This window comes from Micropterus salmoides, unplaced genomic scaffold, assembly GCF_014851395.1.
Source record: "Micropterus salmoides isolate LMB-PRFRI ecotype aquatic unplaced genomic scaffold, ASM1485139v1 Ms_hic_scaffold_15, whole genome shotgun sequence".
NCBI classification, from domain to species: Eukaryota; Metazoa; Chordata; class Actinopteri; order Centrarchiformes; family Centrarchidae; genus Micropterus; species Micropterus salmoides.
In genome coordinates, this window is record NW_024040596.1 from 24760897 (window position 1) to 24783827 (window position 22931).

The 22931-nt window shown below is 40.9% G+C and overlaps 1 protein-coding gene across 1 annotated transcript in view; it reads left to right on the forward strand.

The window, feature by feature from the left end:
- Nucleotides 1-22680, forward strand: part of LOC119903693 (RING finger protein 17-like) — a 23468-nt gene extending 788 nt beyond the window's left edge. The window contains exons 2-21 of the mRNA XM_038719915.1: nt 639-824; nt 984-1101; nt 1448-1687; nt 2426-2573; nt 2765-2877; nt 3301-3391; nt 3622-3743; nt 4817-5012; nt 6351-6462; nt 6663-6826; nt 11680-11799; nt 12177-12257; nt 12433-12555; nt 12633-12689; nt 14307-14417; nt 16133-16256; nt 18381-18516; nt 20125-20311; nt 21045-21156; nt 22366-22680. Of these exons, the coding sequence (XP_038575843.1) occupies nt 639-824; nt 984-1101; nt 1448-1687; nt 2426-2573; nt 2765-2877; nt 3301-3391; nt 3622-3743; nt 4817-5012; nt 6351-6462; nt 6663-6826; nt 11680-11799; nt 12177-12257; nt 12433-12555; nt 12633-12689; nt 14307-14417; nt 16133-16256; nt 18381-18516; nt 20125-20311; nt 21045-21140 (2525 nt within the window). The 3' untranslated portion in view covers nt 21141-21156; nt 22366-22680. The remainder of the gene's footprint in view (nt 1-638; nt 825-983; nt 1102-1447; nt 1688-2425; nt 2574-2764; nt 2878-3300; nt 3392-3621; nt 3744-4816; nt 5013-6350; nt 6463-6662; nt 6827-11679; nt 11800-12176; nt 12258-12432; nt 12556-12632; nt 12690-14306; nt 14418-16132; nt 16257-18380; nt 18517-20124; nt 20312-21044; nt 21157-22365) is intronic.
- The last annotated feature ends 251 nt before the right edge of the window (nt 22681-22931 follow it).

Below are 22931 nucleotides of genomic sequence, written 5' to 3' on the forward strand. Positions count from 1 at the left end.
GCTGTTTGTTCTGTCCATGTTTCCTGGCAATAAAATAAACAGTTGTCATTTCATGATACTTTACCATCTGTTCATTTTAATACTTAATCCATTGTTTTTAGGACTAATTAAATAAATATACAGTATACTGTATAATGCTACATGAGAAATAGAAGGCTTCAAATCGGTATCGGCCGATACTGCTTTCAGCACTCGGTAATTGGCCCAAAAAATCCTGATCAGAGCACGCTCTATTGAAAATGTTTTGTTAAAGTGTTGTGTTTTGTATTATATATATTTATATTAAGTGTACTTTAAATAAATATATAAACAAAAATGTAAAAAATGTGTATATATATTTTAAGTATAGGTTCAGGCAATGTTTAGGCACTGGAACCGTTTTAAAACTATCGATTTGGCACTGGAATCTTGAAATCCAAACGATACCCAACCCAACTTATGTGTGCCCTGAAGGGTAATATCAGACATTGACTGTCCTGGATTAAAATCCTTAAGGAAAATAATTGTTCTTGATTATGTCTAGAACCAGCGTGCTGCAATTAATATCTGATACCAATTCATTGGTATTAAAATTGGCCAAGAAAAGATAAACAAGTTAATTATTTACATTACACTGAAATGTTGATATTTTCCATTAGCAAATAAGTTCTATTTACACAAGTGCTGGGTCAAAAAGTCAACCGTAAGTATCTTTTCTGCTGTCCAGGCAATCCACTGCTGTTTGTCAGATATGATTCCGCTGGATGGAGAGACCTGGAGTGATGCCTGCACCAACAGATTCATCAGTCTAGCTCACCAGAAACTGGTCACTATTGTGGCAAAAGGTACTGTGTGAATGGATATGTGCGAATTTTTCTGATTTCTTTGAGTGTCACACACCAGGCTTGTATTTTTAATATCACACTCACTTGTCACCAAAACCCCATTTTGTGCTCTGTGTGTGTTTTCCCTTCATTTTTATTTCCTTCCTTAAACTCCTCCAGGACCAGTCCACAAGACGGAGCCTCTGCCAGTGAGACTGTTTGAGAGCAGCCTGATTGGGCCACTATCCAATATAGCTGAGCTGCTGGTCAGAGAGCAGCTGGCCTGCTTCAAAGAGGAGTGAGACTTGTCTGGAGTATCTTCCACAACTTGTATTTATAGTTTTGGATGAATGAGAAAAACACCAAATTTAAAATAGATTTTTCACCATTGAAGAAATAGTGGTTGGATTCTAATGTGGTACATGCACAACACCAATGATGGACCATGTGTGACGGCTGATATTGTAAATGATGTAGTATGAGCAATATCAAGCCTTCCCTAATTTTAATTCAGTATTTGTTTTGTTTACTTCTTTATTGTATCACATTGTCATCTTTATTCTTACAAGTTTTTCCTCACACTCTTTCCCTCCACCTCTTGGTGCCCCACCCTATCTCCTCAAATTCCTCCTTCCTAACTGCAGACTTAAGTCCAACGATGACAGTCCCCCTTGTGATGACTCTGCCACATGGGACCCTCCACTTGAGCATGATTCGGGCAAGGATGAAAAAACCTCCGGAGAGCAGACTGAGGAGCCCCTGGAATTTCAGCCTCAGCTGAAGCTTCCTGCTCAACTCAAAGACTTGAAAGTCAGAGTCAGCCATGTGAACTCACCAAGCAGCTTTTATGTCCATCTCACCCAGTATGACTCTCAGATCAAAAGGTTAGCAGCAAAACCAGGATTTAAAAATATTTTAAATAAAGCAAATATTGATACAGGAGAAATATTCCTCTTCCAGTCTATTATTTTTCTGTCATTTCATTAATGAACAATTCAACTATTGATTAATATTGTCAAGCTGTTCCAAGCTGTATTTGCTGTATTTGCTGGTTCCAGCTTCTTAAATGTGAATATTTGCTTATTCTCTTTTTCTACGTTGTTGTAAATGGAATGTTATATTTCTGCAGTGCTAGTAGGAAAAACAAGTAATCTGAGTGCGTCACCTTTAACTCTTTTTTGGGGGGGGGATTTGTATTTTTCTCAGTTTTCCTGACATTGTATGAACTGAAAAAATTATACCATTTTAAATTAACAAAATAATCTAACGTTAACCGATAATGAAAACTATCTTTAGTTGCTGCCTTACCTCTTATACCATGGCACACAGCTATACACTTCAAGCTAGGTTTGCTAGGTTATTTTAGTTTGCTAATGTTTGAACTGTACAAGCATGACAAGGCAATACTTTTTGAAAGGACAAATACAGGGTGCTCTCTGGGATAGCTTCAGGCACGATAGCCTAGGATATGATTAAATGCCTTCGGTTGTTTAGGGCATGAACATGAACAGCGAACATCCTGCAATTTTCACCAGCTACATAAATCTGTGTGAAGCAATTAAGGAAAGGATGTTGCAAGTATATAGTGTTAGTTCTGCTAATATCTTGCCATGTTTTTTTAGGGTATGTGAGCTGGTGAAGCAGGAGTGTGCAACTATGGAGCTCGCAGATGTGATGTGGAAGGCAGACATGTACTGTGCTGCTCACATTAATGGGGTTTGGGAAAGAGGACAGATCTGCTCCGACGTCACATCCAGCAACATAGCAGAGGTTAAAAAAAAAAAAAAAATGATGCTCCCAAAGAGCAGCCTGAAAGTAGTGGTAGTCTTCTATCACATCTTTTTACAGCCATTTTACTGCAACACAAGAAATTTTGAGTCAGTAAGTTGTGTCCTTGTTTAATTATGATGTGCTGGATAACGGTGGCTGTGTCTCCCTGTCTCTCTGCTGACTGGAATCAGGTGATGCGCTGTGACCATGGCAATACGGTGAAGCTCCACATCAACAACCTGCGGCCACTGCCGCCCTCCTTGAAGGGCACTCTGGCACTGGAGTGCACTCTCACTGACATCAGGTTACACACACACGCTTAGTCATGCACCAAGTCATGTACACAGCATGGATCCATCCATAAAATAGACACACACACACACACACACACACACACACTGGGGGTTCACTTTGTTTTGAACATTAGATTGCAATGATGTACTGTAAGTTACACTGTCCAACTATTCTCTTCATTTTAAAAGAATGTGATTTAAATGCTTTAGTGGTGCTGAAATAGTAGGTATTTATTGTGTGTAAAGTTTTTAATCAGATAATATGCTTCACAGTGGTTGTGGAGGCAGAGTTTCATACATGGAGTTTGTGTCTCCCTTTTCTTATGACAGCTGCTTTACAATTTTAGTATTTTGTTTTGGGTGAAATGTGTATTATGCGGTTTACATTTCTTTCTCAGTGTTTGATATCACTTTTTCTTCTTTTTCTCTTTTAGGCCAGCAGGGGGCCGATCCACCTGGACGGCTACAGCCTGCGACCTATTCTCCTTCTACCTGACCGGAGCCTCGGCTGTTATGACCATCAAGGTCTCTCTTCCCTTTATTCTCCTCATGCCCCCACTTCTACTCAAGTTTGTTTTCATTATCTACATACAGTAGTTTATAAAGATTAATCATTTCGTCAAGTCAATACCTTCAATGGTGCTCCGCCGTTTTTTTTAGTTACTTTGCTCTTCACTATGTATGCTACTTCTTTTTCTTTGTTGCTGTAATGACCTAGTTTAAGAGTGTGTATATCCCTCTCCTCTGTTGTTCAGGAGTTGACAGATGAGCGTCCTGTACCCGTTACTTTGTTATGTTCCAACAAGATAGGACAGTTAATCAGCATTGCAGACTTTTTGGCCAGTGAGGGCCTCGCTCTCAGAGAAAGAAAACCAAGGTCTGTGTGTGCATGCGTGCCTCATGCATGGAGGTGTATGTGTGTGATTATTATGACGTACAGATCTTAAAGTGGTCATATTATGCTCATTTTCAGGTTCATATTATTTACGGGTTGTACTCGGTTTACATGCTTAGAATTTTTTTCCATATTTAATGTTCTCTTTTCACTCTGTGTCTTGAACACTTCGTCTTAGCTACGGAGTGATGCATCTCACTTCTACAAGAACTTTGTTGGGAGTTGCACATGCACAGTTCCTAGTTAAGGACTACTAGCCAATCAGAAGCAGAGTAGGGTGGGCCCTGAAAAGCCGGTAAACAAGGCTTCGGTCCAGCTGTATATGTTCCCCTTACCAGCTTAGCAACATGGACTAGAGCAAGAGTTTCAGAGTGGTGAGTTCTTAATCTGTAACAAATGTGTCTTTGATCCATAAAGTGAGCTCTGTCTCTACATCACAGTAACAACTTTATGTTTGAATTAACCCTGCAAGCTGTTGCATTATCTATCTGTATTTTATATTGATGTTTTTACCTTGCTTTTATGATTGTAACTGTTTCACTTTGAGATTTGCTTCAAATGTAAAGTGCATTACAAATAAAATGTATTATTATTTTCAGAGCAGTGTTTTCGGTGGGAGGTGGGAACTCCATTTGGGGTGGACTTTGGGTTTTTTCACTTTGCATACCTATTACATGCACAAAAAATATACATAACTCCATAAAGAGAAAAAGCCAAAAGCATAATATGACCTCTTTAAAGAACTATGCAACCTTTTCTTTTTCTTGTCTATATGTCTTTTTGAGTATCTTTCTTTCTGGTAAACATTTCTACACATAAGAATCTCTGAATAAAGACAAAAAATACAGATGCAAGAACAATTTTGACAATCTTATTAGCAACTATTTACTATTGGACTGTTATTGTCAACTGCTTCAGTGGTCACAAGGGTCTGATTTGTATGAGATTTTCTAACCTTGTTACTATATTTTTAACGGCCAGTTGCCACTTTGTCTCAGCAGTCAGTGGCCACTGTCTGTCTAATGTTAGACCTGTGTCTTTCTGTCGCCTTGCAGAGATGCTGTCGTTCAAAAACCCAAAGAAGCTGATGCACAGTCTCCAGTGAGCGGGACACAAACTGATGTCTCTGATTGCCAGAAGAAAGACACTCACCCAGCTTCTTCACCCATTTCTCCCCCTCCCCCCATCTCTGTCGTCTCCACTCCCACCATTCCAAAACCAGCCCCCCGCACCATTATGTCTGCTGAGAAGGTGATCACACACACAAACACTCTCTGGGCAGGAAACCATTTCTGTCCAGGTGGATCCATGCAAACACAATAATATGTAAAAGAATCAGCCACTTAGCTAAATGCTGATACTGCAATACGTTGTCTCTAAGTTCAGAGCAAATTTCAGTAACAGTGCTCCAATAGTCATCAGCAAGTATTCATTGTAAATAGTTTGAATGGAGGTCGCTATAAAGGCCAATCAGAAGAGCGGATCAGATGATGCAGTACCACTGAGGTATGTTAACGGCCAGCAACATATTTTAAGAACCGAGAGATGTTAAGTGGTATTAAATTAGAAGCTGCTGACATGGTAGATATTTTACAAGCACGGACCGGGTAAAGTAACAGTGAACACATCTGTGCCACGTTGGTCTTGATCGCTTCGATAGGCTACATCATTAACCAAGCGTAGGCTGTCATGGTTTAAGTCAGAGATTCCCAAAGTGTGGTGCTGCCTCTAGGGAGTGTGCAACAGGAAAATGTAATGGTGGACAACAGTTATTTTTGTAGAACTTTTCTTGAAATTAAAACTTGAATTGAAAACTTTCCTTTGTAAATTTAATTAAAAACAAACAAAAAATTTAAACATTATTATTAATAGTTAGCTCACAGGTAATTGCTACTCACACACCTCTTTCCCTCTCTCTCCCTCCCCTCCCTCTCTTTCAGGCTGCGATTTGTGAGAAAACCGCGGAGGAATGTTTCATGTTGTTTAAAATAGATAAAATAAATTAAACAAATAAATAATGCTACACAATAAATAGAAGGTGTCAAATACAGTATCAGTCAATACTGCTTCCAGCAGTCGGTGGTCGTGTGTGTGCTTTAGCTAAAAGAAATGCCTATATCACAAATACTGTAATACCTGTGAACTGTCCAGACCTCTTAATTCACCCTGAAGAGGTCTACTCACTGTCCCCGGAGTCAAAACTAAATTAAAAAAGAAGCCTTTAGTTTTTATGCAGCACATAACTGGAATAAACTCCCAGAAAACTTGATGTCTGCTCCAACTCTCAATTCTTTTAAATCAAGGCTTTAAATCTTATTTATGTCTTTTTATATTATATCCTAATGCCTAATGTCTTATTTAAAGCACTTTGAATTGCGTTGTTTTTGTTGTTGAAAGGTGCTTTACAAATAAACTTGCATTGCCTTGTAAAAGATGGGCATGTGAGGGGACTTTGTGAAAGAGAATTTCTTTCAAAATCTACGTTATATAACTAAAACATATGGAAAAGTGTATATTAATAAAAAAAACTGCCCAAGCAATTATAATTCCTAGTTGTTGGTTAAAATCTGTGTGTTTGTGTGTGTAAAGGTGAAGACTAAGTTGTACAACCCCCCAGAGCTGCCATTCCTCGGTCACATCAAGATAAGTGTGTCTGCTATCGGAGAGGACGGACTCATTTATGCCAGAACACAGAATGCAGGTTCACATATGAGCACTTATTTTTTTGCAGTACATACTTGATCTTTATTATAGAAATATACATTTTTTGTATTTGATGTGTGTCTGCTCTAAAATCAGTGTCAGTCAGTTCCCTTTTTATTATCATGATTGGTGTTTTGGTTTAGAAAGGAAAATGGCAGATGAAACTAGGATCAAAATAAATGTTTGCTGTGTGTCAAGATTATCAGCTGGAGCAGCTTAAGAAGAGGATTCAACAGAGCATGAAGACATTGCCCAAACAGAAGCCCTACACCTGGAAGTCAGTCCTCGGCTGTGCAGTTATTGGACCTGACATGTTGTGGTATCGAGGACAGCTGCTTGAGGTGCTGGGAGGACATGTCAAGGTTAGAAAGACACACAAAATCCCTCCTTTGTAATTTTGGAGAGTCACAAGAAAGTTAAAGTAAATTCACCAACAAATAACGCTGCTCTATTAAACTCGTGAATAAACACAAGCAGTCATTACTACAGATGTATGAACCCCAAGTTAACATTTTGTTGTGATTTAATTGCAATAAACGGATCAAACTGATGCCAAAATTACTACAATGATGCTGATTTGTTAAATAAATGAATTCATGCTTTGTCAGGTCTGTTAGCAAGACTGCAGAACAACAACTTCTATGAGTTCGGATCGATCAGGGCTATGCTATACTAACTTGTTCACAGTAAAGTACAGTGATAGCTGAAATAAAGTTACAGACACTTATTTTCTGAACTCACCAGGTAGTTCAACTTCCTCGCTTTCTTTTCTCCAAGCAATATCCAGTTTTGTCCGTTTTGTATATAAATATGAAGTAAAGGTCCAACAGAGCTCTGGGTGCCAGCTGACGCTAACTGGAACCGGATATGCACGGAACCTAGCTGCAATGAAGCTCGAGTGAAAGTAAATCAGTGTTATTATCCCAAAATCTAAAGTAAAAAGCTAATTTAATAAAAGCAGGTTACTCCGAGCTCCTCCTGCGAGTTAACGACGTAGTTGGCAGAGCAAAATCCAGACCAACTTTGGGTGTTTTATTTCCGGATAATCTCAACGCTGATAGGCTATCGCGAGTCTGCCTCAAGCGACTTTCTCGCTCAGTTGAAAATTTTCAACCCAAGCGAAGGCCTTCGCGTCTCTCCGCCTCTTTGCATTGACTTTGTATGTAAACACACCGCCCACAACGCTCACTTTCCTTTTTATCTGAAAGCATCATAAGTTCAGACTGCAGGCTTTAATGCTCAATTACGATTATTTTCCCAGATCCGATTTTTTTGTTTGACAGTTCACATTATTGCTTAAATGTGGCCCATGTCACACTCCAGTGTGAATTGTCCACATACTTGACCATACTTGCTAACCCTCCCAACCCTTCAATTTTATGACAACTTCCTGTCCTTTACATTACAGTTTCTGCCACTGTACAAAGCATCAGCCCAAATCATTAGTTTATTTCTCTCTCACTCTCCTGTGTCCGCACGGACAAGTTCCATGCACCTAACTCAGAAAAGAGATTGCGATCCGGTGGATTTTAGGTGGAAGAAAGGGAATTTGTGGGCAGATGATTGCAAGGTAGAGAAGAAAGAGAGCCACGTGTTTAATTGTGGCATTTGTGGAGCTTTTTCGTTCACTTCAGCTCCGTCTACAGCAGGACAGCTGCTCTAGAGTGATGTCAAAGACGCATCAATTCCCATCCGAGTGTTCAGACTTGACACCTGGGTGACTTTGGTCTGCAGTCTGAATGTAGCCTAACAGATGTTGTCACCTAACACAGTATATGCTAAACTACTGTCAGGAGAAGGATGAGTGCAATGGCAGGTATAAGAGGTGTGGACCCAAATGCACAATACTCCACGCACACAGAAGCTGGCAGGGCAATTAAACACAGGGGTAACACATGAGCAGTTAAACAACAGGAAACAAAGCTAGACAAGCACGCAAGAGAACTGAACACTACAAAATAAAACAGGAAGTAAAGCTGATGGCAACACACAAGGACAGAGTTACCAAAGTAAAACGGGGAACAAGGGCAGGGAACAAAGACAGGACCAAACAGGACTACACTTACATGGAGACATATGACTAAGGACTAAGACACAGACACAAGGAGAGAACAGACAGGGCACAGTGATCACAGGGGGAGCAGACAGAAATTAACTACAACCAAATAGAGAAACAGACAGAGATTATGATGAAACAGAACACAAGGTAGACAAGACAATGGGTAGCTTTGTGGAGGAGCTAGACACACTGCTGTTTTCAATCCCAGAGCATGACTGTTCCCTACTTGTCCTCGTTGACATGAACATTCACTTAGACAATTCAAACTCAGCAGACTTCCTGTCTCTGATTCAGTCCTTTGATCTAACACAGGTTCTCAGCCCCCCAACCCACAAAGCTGGCAAGGTGCTTGACCTCGTTCTTGTCCGAAACTGTGCCACAGAGTGCCTAACTGTCACACCTTTACATGTGTCTGACCACTATTTCATTCAGTTCACGGTATGCCTACAGGAAAAGCCTATTCTTCCAACACCATTGGTTTCACACCGCCGCAACCTCTGCAACCTATCTCACTTTGCCTCAGTGGTAGCTTCCGCTCTACCCACCCTCAACACATTTTCCTCACTTGAGGTCAATGATGCCACACAATCTCTGTGCTCTACACTAAGCTCGTGCCTGGATAGCCTGTGTCCTCTGTCCACCAAGCCTGCTCGCCCAAACCAGCCCCACCCGTGGCTAACTGATACCATCTGTGGGCTCCGTACTGATCTCAGAGCGGCTGAAAGAAAATGATGAAAAACCCCGCCGACCTTAAGGGCTATCAATTGCTCCTATCCTCCTTCTCAACATGCATCAGTGCTGCCAAAACTGCGTTCTATAATGACAGAATAAGCAGTGCCACTGACTCAAGGAAATTATTTTCCACTTTTAAAGCCTCCTCCACCACCCACAAACTTGTCTGCTGATACCTTTGCTGCCTTCTTCACAGGCAAAGTGGAGGCTATCTAGCCAATTCTTTGAAACACTCAAACTCAACCATTGTAGCAGTCCTACTACATTTTTTCTCCTGCCCTTTCAGGTCAGTGGTTGTTCACTCTCCTCGTTTACTCCTCACAGAGAGCGAAGTATCAGAACTCTTGACCCGTAGCCGTCCAACTACATGCCCACTGGACCCGATTCCTACGAATCTCCTCTAAGCCGTATCTCCTACTGTGGTCCCGACAATCACTCGTGATAAATACTTCTCTGGCTTCAGGAACCTTCCCGACCACTTTCAAAAGGGCTCAGGTTAACACCCTTGCTCAAAAAGCCCTCACTTGACCCAACTCAAGTTGAGAACTATCGACCAGTGTCTCTTCTACCTTTTTTATCCAAAACTATTGAACGGGCTGTATTCAAACAGGTCTCAGAATTCCTCTCAGGGAATGACCTCCTAGATCCATATCAGTCTGGTTTAAGAGTGCCCACTCTACTGAAACGGCTCTTCTGTCTGTAACAGAAGCCCTAAGGTCAGCTAAAGCTGCAGCCCAATCCTCAGTTCTTATCCTGCTTGACCTATCAGCTGCCTTTGACACAGTCAACCACAGGATCTGCTATCCGCTCTCTCAGCAATGGGCATCTCGAGTAAAGCACTCCTGTGGTTCGAATCCTACCTCTCGGGGTGTTCCTACAATGTTTTGTGGCAAGGACAATTATCCTCCTCCCACTGCCTCTCCACAGGGGTGCCCCAAGGCTCAGTGCTTGGGCCTCTTCTCTTCTCAATTTACACCACCTCACTGGGGTCGATCATTCGCTCGCACAGCTTCTCTTACCACTGCTACGCAGACGACACGCAACTCTACCTATCCTTCCCGCCAGGCGATCCCACTGTCTCGGCGCGGATCACGGACTGTCTATCAGACATATCTGCATGGATGAAGGCTTGCCACCTTCAACTAAACCTCTCTAAGACTGAACTCTTGGTCATTCCAGCCAAGCATTCTATCCACCATAACATCAAACTACAAATTGACCGCAACCATCACTCCAACCAAGGTGGTGAGAAACTTGGGTGTCATGATTGATGACCAGCTGTCCTTTTCAGACCATGTTGCTACTGTCTCTCCATCATGCCGCTTTGCTCTATACAACATAAGGAAAATCAGGCCCTACCTCACTCAGTACGCCACCCAGCTTCTGGTACAGGCCATGGTTATCTCTCGCATCGACTATTGCAATGCCCTCCTAGCAGGTCTCCCAGCTTGTGCGGTGAAACCCTTACAAATGGTTCAGAACGCAGCAGCGCGTCTGGTTTTTGATCAGCCCAAAAGGACTCATGTCACTCCATTACTCAGTGACCTCCACTGGCTCCCCGTGGCCTCCAGAATCAAATTCAAGTCACTAATGCTTGCATACAGAGTGACTACTGGGTCTGCACCCATCTACCTAAACTCCATAATACAAACTTACGTTCCTTCTCGGCCGCTACGCTCCTCCAACGAACGCCGCCTGGCTCTGCCATCCCTTCACACAAAGCAATCCCAGTCCCGGCTATTCTCATCTGTGACACCACGATGGTGGAACGAGCTACCACACGCCATCAGAGCAGGGGCGTCCCTCTCTCCCTAACTTCAAGAAGCTCTTGAAAACTCATCTCTTCCGAGAACACTTCCTCTTATAACGCCTCTAACTCCTTACCTCTAACATGCACTTCCTGTGCTCTTCTTCTTCTATCCCCTACAATGATCTTGTATTGATTGCACTTTTTGTTAACTCTTACTTCCTTCCTAGGTATCGACCCCATTGATGTGATATGTACTGTGAGCTCTTACTAGTATTTATTGCTGCTCTTACTAGTATGTATTGTCAGTTGTAGATCTGTAGTTGATGCTCTGTTGATGCTTGTATGTTGTTCCTCAAATGTAAGTCGCTTTGGATAAAAGCGTCTGCCAAATGAGTAAATGTAAATGTAAGACAAAAATAATAAAACACAGAAGTACACAGACCAGAAATAACACTAAACCTGAACTAAAGCACAGAACTAAGAACTAAGGCTACAAGGAAAAACACAAAACCATAAACCAAAATCAGACCTAAACAGGAAAACAATGGTACCAAACCAAATTCTTAACAACTACATATGAATGAATCAAATTAAACGCTTTCCTTGCTAGTACAGTGATATATCACTAATGTCTTTTTTGGTAATGTTCGTGTGTGTGTTTTGTGTGTTACTAGGTACAATATGTGGATTACGGCTTGGTGGAAAACATCCCAGTGGTCCATGTGTACCCCATGCTATTGTGTGATGATGTTCCTCAGCTGTGTATGCCCTGCCAGCTGCACGGTATCATCCCTGTAAGTGTGTGTGTCAGTATGAGATATATAAAAATCTACTCAAAGGTCCACTTACTAGCATTTGATAGCTGTCTTCTTCAGTGAATGGAGCTGAAGCTCTAAAATGTATGATATTCTTTAAATATACATCTTAGATAGAAATAGTTATGTATGTTTTATTGCACAATGTATTGTAATTAATTTATATTTTTAACCTCTAATTATATATAATAATAATATAATATTATAATTAAATGATCAAAATCAGTCACTAAAAATGTCTAGTATTATTCCAGACTCTACACTCTGTCATACTTAACTGCCATGGATGTCATAGTTAACCCTTTTCACATGTTTCTCTTCACCTTCTCTCAATTTATTTTTCTGTTTGTCTTTAGGTTGGTGGAAAGTGGCAGCGAGATGCGGTGGCCTTGCTGAGGGAGATGTTGGTGAACCGCTGTGTGGACATGCAAGTCACGGTACACTCCTGAATGAATATACTGTACTAATGTAACTAATGTAAATCTGGGGATGTTGACTATAATCATGTTATCCATGGTCGATGCTACAGTACTGAATAGAAGCTTTAGTACTCTGCTACTCGACTGGTAAAGTTGTTTACCCCTAGTTTGTATTTATGTGTGTGTGTGGTAGGAGCTGCCGACTGACCCGAGGGGCCCCATCACAGTTGACCTCTTCCTGGACGGGCTGAGCCTCAGCAGGATCCTGTGTCACCACGAACATGCCTCCATGGACCGGACTGTCTTAGAACAGAAGGTCTGCGTTGGTTTCGGTTTTCCTATATGAAGCAGTGCTGCATTAATTCACTCAGGAATGTCTGTGTTTCTCTGCAGGGACACTCAGCGATGCCTCCTGCCCTCCGCCTGGATGAGTGGGACCTCGACACTGAGGTATTGCAGTTAGAATGAAGATTGGCCGACTATTACTTATACTTACTTATACTAATACAGGCAATAACAACTTTGAATGTTATGCTCTAGGTCCTTCTGACTTAATGGCCAAACATCACTTTTTGACAAAGATTGCAGTGTTTCCCCTAGGATGGAGTTGTAGCAGCGGAGGTGAAGCAAAATTTTTGTCTGAATATAAAACCCCAACACAACATGTCTCAGCAACATTGCTCTTGTTGTGTCCATGAGTATGCGATACACATTAGAATAGCTAAAAATTCATTGTTTTCCCAGTTTAATGTGAGCTTTAGATGAATGTTTTGGTGGTGGTTGGGGAAGTGGGGGGGTTTTGGGGTCCTCCCCCAAGAAAACCTTACGTTTTCCAATGAAAAATATGTAATTTCACATCACATTCGGCCATTATTTTCACCATATCTCTGAACAAAGAGTTGGAAAAGCTAGAGCAGATAATGAAGATCAGTCTACTGGGGAGGAACTACAACCTTTAGATTTTGGTAATTTGAGTAATTTGGTTGGTTATGATGCTCTCCAGAGTGATTTAACATTGATGGCACAGCATGTTTTGGGTATCACCCCCTGAGCCTTAATGACAGGAAAACCCTGTTAATATGACCTCAGAATCATTATAGGTCTACATTTTACAGCTTTTGACATAATATAAAAAAACATGAGAAACATCCTCCCTTCTGAGGTGCATTTTATTTGCACATTAAAATCAAAAAACAAACGTCTCCTCATAACCTTAAAAGGACTAGTTTGATCCACTAATTAGCTTTACTAAACTCAGGTCCTCTACAGTCACCACCGTACTTTCTTTTCCTAACAACCACATTTTCAGACTCATCTGAAAACGGGAAAATAATTTAATCAGTCTGTACAGGACAGAGCTGTAGGCTACGCCGGTTTACTCTCTGTTTGTACGTGATGTTCTCAACATTGGATAAGTAGGTAGTAAAAAAATACAGCTACCGGTTACTTTCTATTGAGCTAATGGTAAGTTACATAGTAGCCAGAAGACAGCCTACTGTAGAAGCTTTCCTGCTCAGCTGCACAGTCTGAAGGGGAGGGGAGAGGTTAGCTAGCGCAAACAGGCTTCACTTTTCCAGCAGTTGGGGAAACAACAGACACAGTACATTTACTACCAGAATATTTTCCTCTGCTCGCATTCACCGTCACTTTCTGCTTGTATAGAACGATGAGAGGAAGCTAGCCAAGCATTGAGTGTTGCTGTGCTCGCACAGTGTGCAGTTGAAAACATTTGTAAGAGCATAGTTTAATGATCGTGGGAAATTTTAGTAGCGGCGGCACGCCGCTCCTGAATGTATATAGGGGAAACACTGCATTGTTTTGGTTTCCTTTTTTATACAACATCAGACTGGTCGGTAAACGTAAGTCTAAAAGCAGTTTGGCCATTGGTTTTGCTAAAAGGACATTTAAAGAGGTTAAAAATTCAAATGTCAAAAATATTTGGATAACTTTGCTGCAGGTGAAAGTATTTTAAAGTCCCCAGGCTGAAACATTTCAGGTTATGAGTATTGACATACACATAAAACAGGGTGATGAAATGTAAGACTGATGCAGATGCTGTGTCTCCAGGGTCTGAGGGGCCCAGAGGAGCCGATGCTGGGGCCCTATATCTTCCCAAACCTACCACAGGAGGGAGAGCACTTTAAAGTCAGAGTCAAGCACTTGTGGACCCCCAACGAGGTAACTACTAACCACACAGATTACTATTATATATCTATTAAAATAATTCTGAGTTTAATAAACAGGGTGCCCGTGGGGTCTTTAAAGTATTAAAGTCTTAAATTTAATATTCTAAAATTAAGGCCTTAAAAGTATTCAATTTTGTTTACAAAGGTCTTAAATTTTTTCTTGTCCTTTCATAGGATTAAATAAATGCCATAAGGTCACAAATAAATATTTGTTGTGTGTGTGACTTTACAATTTACTCTGTTTGGTGTGACTGGACTGGACTGTGGAGTGTTTGTGGTGCACGAGCTCTGGCACAAATCAGTCAGTTGTTAGGAAACAAAACAAAACGTCTCTGACGTGCTACTAACAGCTACAGTTTGCTCGTCACCTCAGAATGGGCAAGTGTCTGAAGTTCAGAAGGCCAGAGATAGGGACAAGTTGGCGGACGAGGCTGAGGGCAGTGGCGCAACAAGCTGATCGTGTGTGAGTCAGTAACACTGGCAAGTGCTAATGAAACAGCGGAACTGGAAGACCCGCTGCAGGTCCTTGGTCAGTGAACATTACAACAGCAACGGGGAGACAGTGCATAAGACGTGGATAGTGTCTGTGTAGGGTAACGGCGTTATAGGGTAACGTTATGTGAATGGAAACATCCAACATGCTAACGCACATCAAACTTACATCACCCAGATGGGCCGATCACCGGGACGAGGAAAAAACAAAATGGAGCCCAACTACTTATCCCCGCTGCTTTCAAGCCAATGCTATCTAATAACGTTACTATATTTCAAGCAGCCTTTACGTGCAAAAACAGAAAAGGATGAATAATCACTGAAGCAATTGGCATTTACATTAGCATATCAGATTACCAGTGTTGGGCAAGCTACTTGGAAAATGTAGTGAGCTAAGCTAGCTACTCTACATTATATGAAGCTTCACTACACAGAAGCAACAACCCAGTGAAATGTAGCAAGCTAAGCTACAGCAACGTGGCAAAAGTTTTAATTTTTTTATATATACACAGTAAAGGCCTAATTTATATTAAATCAACTTCATTCCACAGTAGCAATAGAAGAAAGACTAAAAACCTGCTCCAAACCGTGTGTGTGCATGAGAGAGCTAAAACTCTCCTACTTAGTGCCATATCATTGCAGCTAAATGTATTTCCTCATGCAACAAACGGAGAACCATTGTTTGTAAAAAGTTACTTAATTATCACATTATTATCATTAATATTGTTTCTTATTTTAATAATTGTTCCTTTGAAAAATTCTACGGCTTGTCAAAAAGCAAGACATATTTTAATGTAACATAGGCCTACATTGTGTTTTTGTTGTTTTTATTCTTTATAATGTAATTTCATTGTTAATTAATTATATATTTTTATATGTGAATTTGTGCTCTGGCAACATTGCAACCTAGACAACCTAAATATTCATGGCAATAGGCCTGAGAGAGAGAAAGAGAGAGATTATTAAAAAGTACTCAGACATTAAAAAGAAGATCCACATCCACAGTGCTATCTTGTTTTGTAGTTTCTTTTGAGCCTCCTGGGATCATTTTGGACAGTAGAAGGGAGTAAAGAGTGAATTTCACCAAATTTAGTCAAAATCTGATCATGTGAAAACAAACTGCACAGTGCCCTTTCTTTATTCATTACTGTTGATGTTTAACTCTGAACACATCAGAGGTAAGAAATCAGTGTTTATCTGCTGTCTGCCCTGCAGCTGTTCCTGTGGCCATTGGAGGTAATAGCTGATGTGAAGGTGGATGGAGAGACCCTGGATGAGGCTCTGACCAGAATCAATGCAAACATCAGCAGTTTGCCACAACTCACCAGCTTCTCTCAGGGTAACATTTCAGTCTTTTCTGGTGTTTCCATTCACAAATGGGGCTTTTGTAACAATGTGTGTGGCAATGCTGGATCTGTGATTGAAACATTGCCTAGTATTAGATAACTTTGTAGATTACAGTCAGTGTCCATTCCAGTGGCCCTGCACCTTTATGTGATGTGCATTAAATTCTCCGTGGTTAATGTAACGTCAGGTCACGGACGTGTGTGTGTGTGTGTGTGTGTGTGTGTGTGTGTGTGTGTGTGTGTGTGTGTGTGCAGCACAAACGATATGTAACCATAAAGAGCATTTCTTCAGTTCTAGTACAGTGGGGGAAATAAGTATTTGACCCCTTGCTGATTTTGCAGGTTTGCCCACTTACAAAGAATGCAACGATCTATAATTTTAATCATATGTACATTCTAACAGTGAAAGACAGAATCCCAAAGAAAATTCCAGAAAATCACATCATATGAATTTATAAAAATTGATAACCATCTGCTGAGGAAAAACAAGTATTTGACCCCCTGTACAAACAGCATGTTAATATTTTGTAGAAAAGCCATTATTGGCCAGCACAGATGTCAAACGGTTTTTATAGTTGGTGACAAGGTTTTTGCACATTTCGGCAGGGATGTTGGCCCACTCCTCCCTGCAGACAGCCTCCAAATCATTCAGGTTCCGAGGTTGTCGCCTGGCAACTCGAATTTTAAGCTCCCGCCAAAGATTTTCAATTGGATTCAGGTCTGGAGACTGGCTAGGCCACTCCAGAACTTGATGTGCTGCTTCTTCAGCCACTCTTTTGTTGCTTTGGCGGTGTGCTTAGGGTCGTTGTCGTGCTGAAACACCCATCCTCGACCCATCTTCAGCTCTCTCACTGAGGGAAGGAGATGTTGGTCCAGAATTCCACGATACATGGCCCCGTCCATCCTCCCCTCAATACGATGGAGTTGTCCCGTCCCCTTGGCTGAAAAGCACCCCCAAAGCATGATGTTGCCACCACCATGCTTGACGGTGGGGATGGTGTTCTTTGGGTTGTACTCGGTGTTCTTTGCCCTCCAAACACGACGAGTTGCGTTGAGGCCAAAAAGTTCTATTTTGGTCTCATCTGACCACATCACCTTCTTCCAGGCCTCTTCTGAGTCGTCCAGGTGGTGAATGGCGAACTTCATGCGGGCCTGTACATGTTTCTTCTTGAGCAGGGGGACCTTGCGTGCGCTGCAGGATTTCAATCCATGACGGCGTGGTGTGTTACCAACCGTTTCTTTTGTAACTGTGGTCCCAGCTGCCTTCAGTTGATTCATCAGTTCCCCCCTTGTGGTTTTGGGATGATTCCTCACCGTTCGCATGATCAGGGACACCCCACGAGGCGAGATCTTGTGTGGAGGCCCAGACCGAGGGAGGTTGGCGGTGGTGTGGTGCTTCTTCCATTTCCTGATAACTGCACCGACAGTTGATCTTTTCTCTCCAAGTTGCTTTCCGATTCTCTTGTAGCCCATCCCAGCCTTGTGCAGATCAACAATCTTGTCCCTGATGTCCGTAGAAAGCTCTTTGGTCTTGCCCATGGTGCTGATGTTGGATGCTGGTTGTTTGGGTGTTGACAGGTGTCTTTTATACAGGTAACGAGGTGAGGCAGGTGTATTTGATGTAGATAATTGGTTGGGATTGGGGCTGTGTCTTAAAGAAAGACTAACTGGCTTGTAGGAGCCAGAATACTTGCTGTTTGGTAGGGGGTCATATACTTGTTTTTCCTCATCAGATGGTTATCAATTTTTATAAATTCATATGATGTGATTTTCTGGAATTTTCTTTGGGATTCTGTCTTTCACTGTTAGAATGTACATATGATTAAAATTATAGATCGTTGCATTCTTTGTAAGTGGGCAAACCTGCAAAATCAGCAAGGGGTCAAATACTTATTTCCCCCACTGTACATGAGGAGTTTTTTTCTGCGCAGACTCCCTATATTTACATATTAAAATATCTGTTGTGGAAAAAACATCCCCTTTCCTCAGGATTACTCTTCGCAGGTGCATGAATAAATGTCAAACCTGAGCAGCTACTGTGCTGCTGTGTCACACACAGTTCTGTACAAGGTTCAGTAAGTTGGACATTGAGCTGACATTGGACATGTGGTTTCCAGATTATCCATGTCTGGCAGAATACAGTGATGGAAAGTACTACCGGGCCCAGCTTATGAAGTTCAGCAGCGTGGAGCCAGTCATGATCATGGTCAAACACGTCGACTTTGGCTCTGATGACACTCTGCCCACCAGCAAGTATGAAGATTAATCTACACTTACAGCCATGCTAGCTGCTCCATGAGTTTGTACTATGGACTAAGTCATTCTTAGGCTGATGGGAATGTCATTAGTTTTCCGGGGCTTTGGGTCATAAATTAAAATATTTAGATAAATTGAAATTTTGACCTGATTGTGGTAGGGCAGATGGCTAACGGTCTTCGACAGTCTACCATCATAACATCATGATTTAAATGCCCTGTAGACATCGTCCAACCCCTAGGTTGTGGCTCTAGTGGAGTCGGGATCACCAAAGATTCATCCTTTGCAAACTACAAATGTTTGTACAAATTTCTTTGCCAATTCAACAAGCAGATGTAAAAGGGAAAACTTCCTCCATAAATTTACCCCAAGGGGCTTTACAATATGTACAGCATACGACAGCCTCTGGTACAGGGAAGTCTGAGTCTAAAGAGAGGACAAGGAGCAGAAATTGGAGTGAGAGAGGCACACAAACAGAGGGTTAGAGAGATGCAGAGACTTTCAGAAGGTTGACAGTATTCTTATCAGCAGCGCTCGAAATGAATAATATCTATCTATTAATAAAAATAGCACCTACAAAGAGTGAGCAAATGAAGTAATGTGAATTACTGGAACAAAGTTAGCTATTATTATTATGTAGAATAGAAATAGAGAACTTCAGTTTGGAACAAAGGGACAACAAAAGCAGATTTCAAAACAGTTGCAGGACAAACATGGACTATAAGTACTAGGCTTAAAAGATTATTTGAGACTTAGACCAGTCTGCCTGAAGGTTAACGGTAACAAGTACATGGTAAAAAAAAAAAAAAAAGCAGCTAATTAAAGGTTTAGGCGAAAATTGTTTTAAATTTGTATTTAAAGGCCACCATTTAATGTCAACAGAGAGGTTATTCTGGAGGAAGGGGGGCACGATAACAAAAGAAAAGACAAAAGACAGAGCTGAGCAAACAACAGACATTGCCTTCCCTAGGGAAACAACCTAAACCGATTTTTCTTGCCAAAAAAAGAGATAAAACTGCTGATAATAAATAAATAAATAAATAAATAGTTAAAAACTGTGTTGTTGATGCATGCCAATAGTTTAGATTTAACCTGATAAAGGCAATTCATAATACTAAACCCACAGCAGGGCTGAACAATTAATCGAAATCTTCTTGAAATCACGATATGTCCTACTGCAATTTTGAAATTGCAGGACTTGCAATATTTGTTTGTTTCATTTTAAATGAAATATTGTTGTGCTTCAGAGATGATTTTTGCAAGGAGCTGTACTAATCAAAGATGATTAAATATGTCTTTCTGAGCATAATTATTTAAAAATGATCATTCTCTCCAATATTGAATATCATCAGTCAAATTAGATAATTATTCAAAATTATTCAGCCCTTATCCGTGGTATGATAGAAGCAAAAAGCGGAAACAAGTTGTGCACACAAGGCTGTCATATCACCTTTTAAATAGATTAGATTAGAACTGTGTTGTCATTGCACACAGTAAAAGTACTGAGACAACAAAATGCAGTTTACATGGTGTTGGAGTTGATATGGTGAACAGTTGCTTATTTATTAATTCAATTTCAATTTTGCATCTGTCACTTCCTCTCAGGCTGCGTCATATGCCGGCCGAGCTGCTGCGGTTTCCAGCTCGGGCGCTCAAGGTCAAAGTCGCCGGCTTCAAGGCTCCAAGTGCCAAAAGGAACGAAGACATGCTGCCCTACAGCCCCGGGTGGAGTGTCAAGGCTGCAATGCACATGATTGACCTGTTACACAGCAGCATCACAGCCACTGTTGTGGTAATTCAGAATTCATTCAGTGTTACTCACCAAAAGGCATTATGTGCATCTTTGAGGTCTAACAAACACGATAAAATGATTTCCTTGTAATAAATTAAACATTGGTAAAGCTTTCTTAAGTTTTTGAATTGTTAACATCCCTGTTTACTGGCTTCGCTGGTCCATGGGCGAGTTTCTTGCCGCAATATCGCCACCTGCAGATTACTGCAATAGTACGAAATGATTGGCTGTAATGCGGATAGGTCATAAAGAAACTGTACCATAGTGCTACCAGAGGTCAAGAACTCCACACGATACCTTTCATTAACTGTTGATATTAACATTTTGATAATAGCAATATCAGTACTATTGTTATTAGTATTAGCACTTTTATTATCAGGTGTGTGTATATACACTTTACGCACTGAGCTTGTAGTTCATTTGAAGGATCCACAGCTGTGACCAGTACTGTACTAATTGTTAAACTACACGAGGGGTGATGATTTCTAGTCTTACATATAGTGTGGCTTTTAATTATATTATTTAATGTCGGTGATGTCGGTCTGATTTAAGTGAAGTTTAATAAGACAACATGAAGAAACAACTTCAGTCAAAATTTTAACATTTAAAGAGCTACAGCATATCTCTATTGCAAACACCCAGTTTACATCCAACCTTTGGCCTCACAGACAAGAAGTCACAAGACATCTTCAAGTATCTTAACTGCCCTCATGCGCCCTTCTTGTCTGTTCAGGCCCGGGAACCGGAGCTCACGGTGCTGCTGTTCAATGAGGACGGAGAGTTGGTCCATCTGCCTCTGGTGAGCAGCGGACTGGCTGAGCTTGAGTGACTCCTCAACCCACAGGGTACAGTTCATTTTTCACCTTTATTTTATATATCAAGGTGCTTTTTGAAATGTGGGTAACTCTGATGTTGTTTTACTGATTTGTTTTATAAAGCTCAGATTTAAACATCACATTATGTCCCCAAATTTATCACTTAGAAACACAATCACTGCTAATTAGGGCTGCAACTAATGATTATCTTCGTAGTCGACTAATCTGTTAATTATTTATTCAATTAGTCGACTAGTCACGATTCATTTGTCAACCCCTAACCATAACCCTAATTAAACCATTTAACTAATTAAATATCTTTCAAGTGAATTACTGGTCTCCAACACACTGCTTAACTAGGTAATGTTACCATTACGAGGTTTACTATTCAGAATGAACAGTAGTATCAACGCCGGGGGAAGACAAGACAGCGTAGGATACTCCTATAATTCACTGATTTACTAATGCACTGAACGTGTTTGCTAACACAACTAAAAGAGAGTTCTCTTAGCAGTACCGGAGGCTGCATTTTCAGGACCACAATCACATTTGTAGGACCCTTGTTTTCTTTGATACTGCTAGCTGGCTGGCTAGTAGACCAGGCGACCAGTTAACCCTACAGCTCCGCCTCACCCCCGACATGCTAGCTGACAGGGTTAACCGCCTTTGTGATGCTGTACATTGCCACCAATCCACTAGATGGCGCTGTCACACAAGAACAATGGTGCTAGACATGCGGTGCTGAAAATATACATACTACTCGCACGAAAGCTTCTTCTTCGTGAGTAGTCTTACAGTCAAGCAGTCATAGCAGACAGTGGAGGCAATACTGGTCTTAGCATTCCATGTAGAGCGTTGCAGTTAGAAATGAACAGGCAGAAATGTTCTTAATAAGAAGATTGCTCTCTCTCCCTTAAACAGCATCTCTGTAACGACACGTCGACAATGAAATTCTATGTCGACAAATTGTTGCAGCCCTACTGATCAGATGTACTGCATGCAAAGTGACCAGATTACATCAAGACAATAGTTGCTAAAAATAATGTTTAGACAGTACTTTTTCTCACTACTTTGACATTTTATACTCAAAATTAGCATAAAATAAGCAAGGATTAATTAAGTTGCGGCCCTAGAGCTAAACCGGGCTAGATACAAAATGTTGCCATTAAACAAGTGTAACCAGCTGTTTGACATTATTTAAGCTGTTGTTAATAAATCCCCCACCTCCTCTTTCCCCAGGTTTCCCCACGGATATCCTGTTGTGTTAACATCTAAATTTTATTCTGTTTGGGCTATTTGACTGCTGTTCTTAGTTTTTACATGTTAAGAAGACATTCTTTATTATTCCCACTAGGGGAAAGTACGTATTTATTTTTTGCAGAAAATGTGCAGTTGTGTACATTCAAGGTAACCCAAAAGAGAAGTGATTTACTTTAAGTTTGGCTGTTGTGTTTGAGGGAGCTGCATTGATATAGCACTTTATTTTCTAGCCATTCGACTCATGGGAGACAATCTTGTCTGTGTGACAAATTAAAATCTTCCAAAGCTGTCAAACCTTTCTGTGGTGTTTTCTTTGAGTAAATCGTTAAAGCTCTTCTCAACAAGATGCACAGACTTTACACCTCAACAGCAATCATCAGAACAAGAGTCACAATTCTAAAGAAAAAAGATAAAATTTATTTTACAAAAAATACAGTGAGCTAAGAAAATAAATATGTATTTAACATTTTTACAAATTAAAGTAGTTGTAAAAACCTCTCTCACACACACTCTCACACACACGTAGTTCTACTTGAATGTACTAA